The sequence below is a fragment of the Hemitrygon akajei genome, chromosome 29 (assembly GCF_048418815.1).
Source record: "Hemitrygon akajei chromosome 29, sHemAka1.3, whole genome shotgun sequence".
NCBI classification, from domain to species: domain Eukaryota; kingdom Metazoa; phylum Chordata; class Chondrichthyes; order Myliobatiformes; family Dasyatidae; genus Hemitrygon; species Hemitrygon akajei.
This window is the reverse complement of record NC_133152.1, coordinates 28,440,480-28,453,071: the sequence shown is the minus strand read 5'-3', so window position 1 is coordinate 28,453,071 and position 12,592 is coordinate 28,440,480. Positions and strand designations below refer to the sequence as shown.

At 44.9% G+C, this 12,592-nt stretch overlaps 1 protein-coding gene across 5 annotated transcripts in view; it reads right to left on the bottom strand.

The window, feature by feature from the left end:
* LOC140718379 (paired box protein Pax-7) overlaps window positions 1-12,592 on the bottom strand; it is a 145,605-nt gene that overhangs the window by 9,856 nt on the left and 123,157 nt on the right. For all 5 annotated transcript variants that reach the window (XM_073032020.1, XM_073032019.1, XM_073032022.1 and 2 more), the window contains one exon: window positions 2,446-2,692. In XM_073032020.1, coding sequence (XP_072888121.1) covers window positions 2,446-2,692 — 247 coding nt within the window. The remainder of the gene's footprint in view (window positions 1-2,445; window positions 2,693-12,592) is intronic.

Below are 12,592 nucleotides of genomic sequence, written 5' to 3'. Positions count from 1 at the left end.
TCAGAGGGCACTGCATGCACTCAGTGAAAGGGAAAGCTGCTATTGATCCAGCCAGCTCCTGCAGAAGGTTTCAATTTAACGGCAGGAGCTAAAGACATTAGGAGCGGCTGCAGAGGGAGCGTGGAGAATCCAGGCTGGGGTCGGAAAGGACAGTACAAGGGCAGGACAACGAGGATGATGGGGGTGGAGGTGGTGAGTGGGGGATGGAAGGAAGGACCTCTGAACCCATCAAGGACAAGAGCTGTGTCGCCAGGAAGCTGCGATTAGTTTAACATCCAGGCTGCAAACAGAATCGGCCAGTGAGACTTTCAGTTTCCACTCCTGCTGGTGATATGGTTCCTTCTATATTTTTAACATCAATATCTTTATCAGATTCTAAAGCTAACGTCGACCTCATCAAACACTTCATCACATGTCAAAACCCTTGAAACAAATGCAAAGACTCTGTGGTTTCAACCTTGAGTGATAGCTTCACTTTAGCTTTACACTTGGAAATCATATTCTCTTCCTTGCACGCATGCATGTGCGTGCGTAGGCGCGCGCACACGCGCACAGACATGCACACTCCCTTAGAACTCAAAGCAAGTGGAAGGCTAACTATTATCCTTCATGGCTGCATTGTCAAACATACTACAACATCATCAATACATATACTCTCTCTCCAGCACAATCCTCTGATTTAACTGACCACCCTGAATACTTTTGAGTCTCATATGAACTCCACACATATACTCAGTGGCCACTGTATTAGATGGCTCTCGTGCGTAATAAAATGGCCACTGGGTGTATGTTTGTGGTCTTCTGTTGCTGTAGCCCATCCACTTCAAGGTTCAAGGTATTGTGTGTTCTGCACATCACTGATGCAACGTTTGGTTGTTTGAGTTGCTGTCGCCTTCCTGCCAGCTTGAACCAGGTATCCATTCTCCTCTGACTTCTCTCATTAACAAGGCATTTTTGCCCACTGATCTGCATTAATTTTGTTTCTCACACCATCCTCTGTAAACTCTAGAGACTGTTGTGCGTGAAAATCTCAGAAGATCAGCAGTTTCTGAGATAGTCGAACCACCCCATCTGGCACCAACATCATTCCACAGCCAAAGTCACATTTCTTTCCCAGTTTTGATGTTTTGTCTGAACAACAACTGAACCTCTTAACCATGTTTGCATGCTTTTATGCATTGAGTTGCTGCCACACGATTGGCTGATTAGATGCATGCATTAATGAGGTGTACAGATGTTCCTAATAAAGTGATGACTGGGTGTAGTTGTAGGAAAGTCCCTCAGGGTTGAGGGTGATGTTTCCACTTGAGTCTTGTGGGTTTAGAAGAGGCTGATATGACTGACGTTAGAATCAAACTCTCCCACACATGGTGCTGGGTGTGCCTGTCTGGTGGGCAGGAGGGTGCTTTACTAGGTGATGTGTTCCCCTCCCTGGATCTGCATTGCCCCCTAATACCACCCTGGTTGCTCCTTCTCCATCCAGTGCACTCAGGGGACAGAGATCCCCAGGCGTCAGTCGTTCATTTCTTCAAGGAAACCGTGAGCGACTCCTTAAAGCTTCCAGCTGACCACCTGCTGATATCGCCCCGTGACAGAGCTTGGAGCAGTGTCTGTTTCAAGGGGCTGCTATAAATGACTGTAATGTCTGATGTGACATACCTCTCACTAAAACATTATCACACACACCTCACAGTAACACTTAAATATTCCTCACAGCAACTATGACATCACACACCGCTAACGGTAGCAATGATGAAACCAACTCCTTCGTGTAATGCCTGACCTAAAACACATCTCTTGTTTTAACATACTGGTTTAGCACATCACTAAATGTAACCCTCTCTGATGGAATACGTCCTCCAGTGTAACACAGAACACCACTCACAATAACTCTGCCAGAAGACAACCCCTAGTGTACAGGGGTTAGTCTATTTCAATCTGGGTGCTCCGTCCGCTTGAGACAAATTTAAGTCCATGATCCGCAGCCCACACCTGGATTCGGAGAAAATTCTGATGTCCTAATTAATTTTGTCAGCAGATGTTGGTGGCATAGAGTGGGAAGACAGGAAGGGAATTGAGTCTTTGGGCCCTATTTCATATTAATTTTCTAACTTGTTCCCTACTGTTATAAACCCAACAGAACAAACCCCTCCGTTGGCATCAGTGTTAACAGAGTAGCTCGGTATACTCTCACATAACACACACAGAGTCCAGGAGGGCAATGACCACAGACAGAGATCTTGCAATATTCCACCTCCATTGAGGCCAGTATTCCTACTGCTCACTGGTAGCTGAGAAAGACTATCCCTGCTTAGACCGGAGGTCTGTGAGTCTTCCTGCCGTGTGTGATACAAAGATGGACTATCATTTCCACCCACCCATGCTGGTGTCCTTCCACCCACCCCCTCCCCTCCCCAGAAGGTGGTTTCAACAGGCAGCGCTTACTCTGTCCGTACTGGGCGTACTGGTAGCCGGGCACGGGGTCCATGCTGTATCCAGACGTGCTGTAGGCGGGCGTGCAGTAGGACTGAGATGTGGGCAGGCTCTCCACAGCCTTGATGGAGTCAGAGCGCTGGCTGCAGCTGGCGGACAGCGGGTTCGAGGTGTCCAGGCTCCCGTGCAGGGGGGAGATGGAGAAATCATGCTGTGGCTGAGTGGAGACCGCTCCGGGGTTACTCAGGATGCTCATCACCTGCGGAAATGGGACCGAGAGGGGCAAGGAGAGACAGAGAGAGGAATGGTTAGAGGAAAGGAAGAGAATTAGGCTTCCAGTCCGGGCTGGGAGGTGGTAGTGGGAAAGAGGAAAGGAAACCATAAGGAGAGAGGAGGGGTGGTGAATGAGAAGGGTTGGGGAAGGGATTACGGCTGGTCGGGTAGGAAGGAATTAGAATTAATGAGGAATTAGAAGGAGATGAGAAAGAGAGGAAGGAAGTTGGAGGATAGGTGCTGGAGATGCTGCCGAGTATTGAGGAGGAGGGGAGGGGGAAGAGTGAAGGTTACAGCCCAGGGTTTCACATTATTACTGGCCTCAGCCCCAGCAGTGAGTTGGTGGTCAACATTGGCTCTTGAGATCCAGGCTCAGGCTCCCAATCACCTCCCAGTGACTTGGGCACAGAATGGGTGAGAAGAAGATCGGGTTTGATGGAAAACACACAGGGAATGGCAGTTTGAGTGTGCAAGGAAAGGGATGGGGGTAAGTGGGATACTGGGAAAGGTGAATGTGAGATTGTGGAAAAAGGGATAACATGGCAATATGGGATTGGGTAGGAAAGGTGGATTGGGAAATGGATAGATGGGATGGTGTGATAGGGATTGCAGATGAGGATTGGGAGGCTTGGGATGGCAGAATGAGGATAAGAAATATGAAAATATGGGAATGGGATATGTGGAAATGGTGATGGGGAATAAGGATGAAGGAGTCGGGCTGGTGATTGGATAACTAACAACAGCGAACATGCTGGTCATACACAAGGAGCAAAACGCAAACCTAAAGAGTATCATTAGAACATTAGAACAAGCTCGCCGACAGCTTCACACCAAAATTAGTAATCCCATTAAACACGGGAAAACCTGGACAGGGAATTTTATAAAATTCTTCTCCCCACAGTTTGTTCCCCTCCCTTTCCAGATGGTGAACGTGCAAAACAAGGACGAAATCAAATAGCGTGCGACATCTGCAAAGTTTTATCCGATCAGTGCTGAGTGGGTGGGGGGGAGCAGAGGGCAGGGGGGGGGGATATCCGAGTTGGTTAGCTGTCAATCACCCAGACTGACAGGACTGCTCTGAAATCACAAACAGACTGCAGTGATTACTGTTGGTGGATGGAGACGGTCTGTTCCCAGATCAAGGCTCTGCCCTGAGAAGTTTTTCCAGGCTGGATCACTGGGCTGTTCCCTCTGTTTGGAGAGGATGGTTTATGAGATAAATCCAAGAGGTAGGCATAAACATAGCAGTCTTGCTGAAAGATACACAAAATACCTTCAGGGCATCTCACACTTTCCCTGCAAGATAGTCATTCTTTGAGGGGGAGAAAAATAATTAATTTTGGCAACTTCAGAGCCAACAGCCTCAGGGAGTGCTAATCCCACAGGGACCATTACTTAACCCACACAAACAGCCTTGGCTGTTAAACAACAAGCTATCTGTTCCACTTACATGAGCTCCTGTTAAAGAGGGAACTGTTCTACTGGGCACCCTTATTAAAAAAAAGGGGCCTCGCTGTTAGGACCCCTTATAAGAAAGTTGGACAGTGAGGACCCTATAAAGACGGAGTTGCAGAGTTAGTGACCCTCATTAAGAGAGACTTGCACTGTCAGGAGTGCATGTAAAAAACTGTCATGCTGTGAGGACCCGTTATAAAATCAGAGTCTCCTTGTCAGGACCCCTCATAAAAGAGGGCTATGCTCTGAAGAATCCTCATAAATAACCAGCCATACTGTTAACACCCCTTATCGGAAGGAGCGTTAGCGTCAGAGTCCCTTATAAAGGGGGAAATCGGTAACAGTGCATTGGGGGAGGGTTACTGAGGGGCAGTGTGAGGGAGCTGCCTTAACAATAGAGGTACTGTCAGAAGTAGGGAGTGCTCCACGAGCAGTTAATCCATCTCTCTCTGTCACTCAGTCGCTCCTTCCCCAATGAGCTGGGAGTTCTGAACCTTCTGAAGAGGAGGGCTGGGGTATCGCTTTCACGTTTTAAAAAAGAAATTTGTGGAAGTGCCTGAAATGTTCCCTCGGTTTGAAAACTGATAGCTGCAAATTTGCCAAATGAAAGTGTTCCTCCAACTCACCAATAATCCAGTTTTTATTCACTTGCTCCTTGCACAGAATTCTCATGGGACGGCAGCCTGCTGTTCTATGGATAAGTTTCCAAAGTTTCACTTTGGATTTGTAATGTTATTAAAACATTGTCTAAAACGCAAGCTGTGAATGGATGGTGGTTGGGATCACTTCACCACTCAGCAATGCGACGAGAAGCTGTAGACCAACTCCTCTCATTCCCACCCAGATACACTTTCACTCTTGGCAGGGCTGGGGGATTTCTAAAACTAGCCTGCCAGAATCAGGCTCTCCGACTCATCACCGCATGGGGGGACTGTAGAATATCTTGGGTTGATAACCTTCTAGTGTTTGAACCCAAACGGGGGAGAGGAATCTCAGTTTATTTACTCTCACAATGAGCCGTGGCTCCGTCTCATCTTACTGACAGCTTGGCTCTACTAATGGTTGCAATCTGCAGCAGCGGGGAGCTGTAGTGTTGTAACATCTACCAACTGCATTATTACAGATTGGAACCTGCTGCTTGTGAGCGAATTCTTCAATGAAGAGTTCACCACAGTATGCTTTGACAAGGGCCACGTTAGTGTATAGGGCGCCATGGCGGCTTAGTGGTCACACGACGCAATTACAGCACCCGAGACCGGGGCTCAGTTCTGCCACTGTCTGTGAGGAGTTCGTGCGTTCTCCCGTGACGTGTGGGCTCCCCCCGGGTGCTCTGCTTTCATCCCACATCCCAAAGACCTGCTAAGACAGGCTAATTGGTCACATGGGCATAATTAGCTGGAAGGACCGGTAACCACGCTGTATCTCGTAAATCAAAAGTAAAAACAATGAACTCTATGCTACAGTAAGTCATAGCGGTCAGGACACTGTTTGACGCACAGTGCAGTGGTGGGAGCATTGAAGGACTTCAAGCAGAAAGTCGGGAAATGCTGACAGTCAGTGCGGAAGGAAGTCTGTACGGTCAGAAGGCAGTGGAAGGGAGATCCGGAGTTCTAGAAGGGTGGCTTTGAGAGCTCCATGCATGGCTGGGGAGGGGATTGAGTCAGGTTGATGGGGGATCTCTGCCCTGTAACACTGAAGGAGTGCTCCACAGTCAAAGGGAGGGCAGCGCAGTTGGAGGGTCAGAGCCCAGTGATGGTACACAATCAGTAGATCAGCAATGCGAAAATCTGCACAGCCAAAGGCCTCTTTATCACGATGGAACACGAAGCAACTGCTCTCCATCTCCATCTGGGTGCTAACATTTGCCAAGCCAAAGCTACTTTCCCTACTGACGTTTTGGAATCAGTGGCTGCTTCAACTAATGACAAAACAGTGTCCTTCTCTCTGCTGAGAATTACTGAACTCAAATTTATTTTAATTAAAGCCTACCTGTCTATTCTAGTCCCATTGGCAAACACTTGGGCCATAGCTTCTTATCTCAAGACAGAAAGAGGCCATTCAGCCCATTTCCCACAGCATTCCCAACTATCCATGGCCACACTTATGTGAGAGAAGACCAGAGCATTCAGGGGGAATCTCACACAGTAACAAAAGCTACGGGGAGCCAGCACAGAACAAAACCGCACAATGAAGGCCTTTTGGCCCTCTATGTTGTGCTGACCTTTTAACCTACTTCAAGATCAATCCTACGCTTCCCTCCCAAATAGCCCTCCATTTCTCCCTCATTCATGCGCCCACCTCAGGGTCTCTTATGTCCCTGATGTGTCCACCTCTACCACCGCCCCTGGTAATGTGATCCACGCACTTACTACTGTCTGATATCCCCCCTATACCTTCCTCCTCCAATCCCCTTAAAACATGCCCTCTTGTATTAATGACATTTTTTTCTTACAAATTTTAAAGACAAAAAAAGAACAGGCAAACTCCACCCGAGGTTGGAAAGGAACTCGGGTGGCTGGAACTGCGAGGCTGTGTCACTTCAAGGTGCGTTTATAGAACAAGTTATAGTAATTCTGTCAAGCCTGAGCATAATCAGTTCTCCACAAGCTTTCACAGCTTTAAACTATGATCATCAGAACATACCGCAGCAGGGCGATCACTATTCAGACAATCTGCTTAACAGCTGCAGTGGGAAGTGCGGTAGAATATAACAAAAAGAGATGTTGAGAAACTGAAATTGCAAATAACAATCAACTTAGTTCAGTAACCTTATTGCACGTTGTGATGGAGAAATAGAAAGAACAGATAATGGAAATGCTGTGGGTGTACTGTGTCTGGAGTTTCAAAAATACTTCAATAAGGTATGTAGTGTACCGTATTGCAGGATCGTGACCAAAGCTAGAAAATAGAACATAAAAGTATAAGGAAATATTAAAAGATATTTAGACAAGTACATGGTCAGGGAAGTTTAAAGAAGGATATAGGGCAGGTGCAGGGAATGGTAGACAACTTGGTTGGGTTAGACCAAAGAGCTGTATGATTCTGCCACTAAACAGCAGCAGGAATAAACCACTCGACCCCACAAGCCTGCCTGCCATTCAATATCTTAAAAAGCTGATCTTCCTCTCAGGCCTCGCTTCCTCTGCACCCTCACTAAAGCTTTCACATCTTTCCTAGAATGAGGTGACCAGAACTCAACGCAATACTCCAAGTGCCTGGGAGGAAACCCTGGACTGGAGATCGTGTCTTATGGAGAAAGGCTGAACAAGCTGGGGCTTCTTCTCTTTGGAGCACAGAAGAGCAAGAGGTGATAGAGGTGTATAAAATGATGACAGGCACCGACAGAGCAGACAGGCAGCAACTTTTTCCCATTGCAGAAATGGTTAATACAAGAGGGTTTGATTTTAAGGTGACTGGAGGTAAGTATAAGGAGTAATGTCAGAAGTAGTTTCTTTTTTACCCAGAGAGCTGTTGGTGTGGAATGCACTGCCAGGGGTGGTGGTGGAGGCAAATAAATTATGGAAATTTAAGAGACTCTTAAGAAGGCACATGGATGAAAGAAAAGTAGAGGGCTATGTGGGAGGGAAGGGTTAGATTGATCGTGAAATACGTTAAAAGATTGGTACAGCATCGTGTGCTGAAGGGCCTGTACTGTTCTATGTTCCTGTTCTGTGCCAGCTTCATACCCCTCAGTTCTCTGATCTTTTCAATAGGAACCTACTTCCTCCAGGAACACCCCAATGATCTAGCCTCCACCACCCTCCAGAAGAAAGGAAGGATGGGAAATAGACTAAGGATTGAAATCTTAAGCAAACCGATGCTAAATAGAAAACAGAGTCTGTTGTTTAAGTGGGTACCAGGCTGGCATACCATAATGATCGTTGCTGGGATCATTGTCCACAACTTCCATCAGTGATCTGCAGATGGTATCTCATTGGGAGGTGCAGTTAATGAGAGCAGGACAGTGATAAAATACAAGAAACACCACAACTTGCCAAATGGGCATGTAATTGAGTAGTTAAAAGATTAAGTTAATTATAATTAAGTATGAGGTAATAGATTCTGATTGGAAGAATAATTAGATGTAAGGCTCATTCAAATATAGGAAGGAAAGGTTTGATTGACCCTGGAGTAGGTTAAAAGATTGGCACAACATCCTGAGCCAAAGGGCCTGTATTGTGCTGGTCTATTCTGTGGTCCATTAAAGAAATTTGGTTGACGATAACACAGAAACACATTCATTAACAGTGCCAAAACAAATTCATAAGTCTTTAAAAAGTAAACAAGGAACAAGGTGCATCGCTGTTGGGACAGAATAGATAGACGTGTAAGAGCCTGGTCAGACCACCTGGAATACTCCAGATCTGCTCCCAGTATTTCATCGAGGAATTATTAGAAGCATTATAGATGTAAATTATAAAATGAGACCACAGCGAAGGCATGAGAAATCACAGATAAATACTGAATTTAATTCACCCAGTTCAAATTTGATCAAGTACTTAAAGACCAAAACTAGTAATCTAAATTGATTAAATCTATTAACTTCAATTAACAAAATAAGTAAAACACTGTAAGAATGGGAGAGGATGGAGATAAGGCAGGGAAAATGGATGAAATGTATTTGAAATGCTACCAACACAAAAGATGGAACGCATTAATAAGTTACAGCTGACGGTTCTCTTTTTTTTGTCAAGACTAGGACTCTGTCTTTATTTTTAAAGATTAGCATTTTTTTTGCCAAAATGTTATCGAAACTTACAGTGAAATCTGTCGTTTGCATCCAGGACCAACACAGTTGGAATATGCACTGGGGCAGCCCACAAGCGTTGCCATGCTTCCGGTGCCAACATAGTATGCCCACAACTTACCAAAGCTAACCCTTTTGAATGCAGGAGGAAACTGGAGCACCAGGAGGAAACCCATGCACTCACAGTGAGAGCGCAGAAACTCTTTACAGACAGTGGCAGGAATTGAACCCTGATCATGGATCACTGCCGTTGCACTAACCACTACATTACCATGCCAACCCACTAAGCAGAATTAGTGGTTTAATAAGCGGAGGTTTTGAAGAACCACTCTATCCTATCAAGCGCATATCCTGTGCCATGTGGGAAGACAGGTGTACAGGAAGTGATGTCAGCGGGAGGAGCTGGATCTCCAAGTTATGGAGTTCGAGCTGCAGCGGGCATACCTTTAATAATCCTCAAGGCTGGCATTGTTTGATTTCCTTAAAGGAAGCACTGCTTTAGTGTTCAGAAGCACCAAGAGGCTGGGAGCTGAGTGCCAGCGTTCTTCAGGAAGTGGTCACTCCACAGCTTAAGGTACACAGGCAGAGGGAAGACAGACAAGGGGAACTTAATTAGATCTCCGTAGGTGCATCTTGGTACTTCAGATCACTGAGGAGATGATTGTTCCTCCAGTCAGCAGAGTCAGTCCATGACAGAGTTGGTAGCTCAGTTCAGTATAGTAACGGGGCATTCAATAGTGCGGGAGATTGCCAGATATTTCTGCAGTCACTGATGTGATTCCAGGAATGGATATTGCTGCTTAGCACCAGCATCAAGGACATCAGTGAGTAAACGCAGAAAATTATGACAGACTTAGACAGTTGAAAATGTGTCCACAAAGCAGAGGTCTCTGAAATGAAAGGGCAAAATTTTACGGTAAGATGTGAGAATTTATAAGGGATTGCAGGAAACCTCTTGGACCCAGAGGAGAGTCGGTGTTTGCAATGCACGGCATGGGGGAGTGGTGAGGATATTTCACAACAGTTTTTTAAAAGTACTTGTATAAGCACTGAATACAGAACATGTGGACCAAGTGCTGGTAAATGGGATTAGCATAAATGGATGATTGGCTTGGGTAAGATGGATCAAAAACCTTATTCCTTATCATCTCTAACAGGGAGTGTGGACATCATTGTCTATATAAGATTTTCTAGGCATAGGCATAAAATGCAATGAAGTCCCTTGAGAAAATTATAGAGATATAGAAAAGAGACAAAAAGCAGAACATCAAAGGATTACTGCTGGTGCCCTGCACCAGTGAGACCAAAAATAGGAAGGTGGTTCAGAGGAATGCAGTCTGGAGAGATGGTCCAGGACAGAAAGCTGCAGATTCCTTCTGCACCAAGACCTGAGCTAGCAAGCTGGGACCTGAACCAGCTGGAACAGTTGCACGTCGATATGGATCGGAACCAATTCAACAGCAAGTTCATGCTTGTGCATTTTAGGAAGATTTAAATGAATTTGGCAGGGAACTGAGAATAGGAGTGCAGGTTATTCAGAAAGAAGTAAAATTAGAAATGGGTAGATGTCTTGAGAGGAAAGTCTGATAGTGATCTTTATCACAGATAGCAACAGCGATTTGAAAAAAACAGGTGGTTGTAATATTGCTTAAAAGATCAATTATGGTTGTGGGAATAGGCAATATGCTAGAAGGATCATTAAGTGGGGGTATAGCCAGGTAGAAATGGAGTACAAAAGCAAAAGAGTGCATATGCTGAAAAACCAAAGTAAACGGACAATACTAGGAATATTCAGCAGAGTATTTCCATACATCTGGGAGAATACTGTGGGTCCCCAGTCAGAGGACCATGGAAGAACAAATAGATAAAGAAACTGCTGAGACATGCAATTACATTATGGCAACTATTCTGAGAATTTGACTAACCGAACTTTAACTGTGATGGATCATGTAAGAGATGTAAAGGGTTCAAACTTCTTAAAGCGCAGCCAGATTTAGCCTATACTGACCAAATACATGGAGAGGGCAATTTAGTCTCAGTTTTAGGGAAAGAAACTAGGCAGCCGTAGTTAGTATAGGCAAATCAATGTTTTGAGACTAATGACTATGATTCAGGTAGAAATGTATTCTGTTATATTCATTTATGGAAGGTACAAAGATTGACCAGGTACAAATGTTCTTTCTTAGAGAGAAAGAGATCAAGTTTGCTTAGCTGAGATGTAAAGGTTCTAAAGATTAGCTTTAGTTGTCACGTGAACACCGGAACTGCATCGTTTGTGCCAACGAACAACACAGGCTGAGGAGAGTGCCACCGGGCTTTCGGCACCAACTCACGAACCCTAACCCGTACAACTTTTGGAATGTGGGTGGAAACCAGAGCACCTAGAGGAAACACACACCGTCAAGGGAAAAATGTACAAACTCCTTACAGACAGGGGTGGGAATTGAACCCTGGCCTTTCAATCACTGCCTTGGTAAAGTGTTACACTCTCTATGCCACCGTGCCACCCCTTTGGCAGAAAGTTATTCCAGCCAAAGGGCAGTGTGAGGTTTTGAGTCAGGTACTGAGACTATAAGACATATTTAGGCTATTCAGCCCATCGAGTCTACTTCACCACTAGACCATAGATCCCCATCTTCCTTCTCAACGCCATTCTCCAGCCCGCTCCCCATAAACTACTGAGTGCCTTTATCTATGTGGAATGCCCAGAGGTGCATTGAAAGTGTAAAGTAAATGGAAACTATTCACTATAAAGATAGAAAGGGACTAAAAATGTTGGCAAATTAAATTAAGTGTAACTCTAACATGCTTGAAAATTACTTTTGGAAAAAGAAACTGAAGGAGAAAGTAGAACCAAAAAGGCAACTTATCTACGGTGAGGCAAGATCTGGGGACAGTGCGGCACATACTCAGCATGTGTTATTACAAAACAACAGGAAGATGTAGACATTGTATACTACGGTGTGTTGGCTGGGTTAAACAAACGGAGACTGAAAATATGAATTAACTTAGTACCTTTACTAGAATAAAACTTCGTACTGAAGAACAGAACACTACTACAACACAAATTTTGTGTTAGGGCGCCACAGTAGTGTTGCAGTTATCCTTACTTACACATTTACAAATCCTTACACATTTACAGCTCCTGACATTCTGGAGTTCAGAGTTCAACTCTGGCGCACCTGTAAGGAGTTTGTACGTTCTCCCCGTGACTGCATGGGTTTCCTCCGGGTGCTCCAGTTCCCTCCCACAGTCCAAAGGCATACTGATTAGTAGGTTAATTTATCATGGTAAACTGTCCTGTGATTAGGCTAGCGTTAAGGAGGTAGGTTGCAGAGTAGAGTGGCTCATTGGTGCAGGAGGGCCTGTTCCACAGTGTATCTCTAAAGAAAACAAACTAAATAAATAAATACTTGTTATTCTGTGCAGCAGTGTTGTGGTGTTCTATTCTTTGTAAGCAGATAAAATCAGAGGCACAGATAAAATCTTTTACACCTGTTAAAAGAAGTAAGGTAGAAAATAATGGAAGTTCTGACTATCGTTTTCCAATCCTCTCTGGTTAGTGCCATGGTGCCAGAAAAGCCTGTTCAAATGATGTAATTGTTCAAAAAAAATGGCAAGAAATTAGAGGCCAGTCAAAAGTTCTCAGGAGACTTCTCTAGGCCAGCAGTAATAATTATTTAG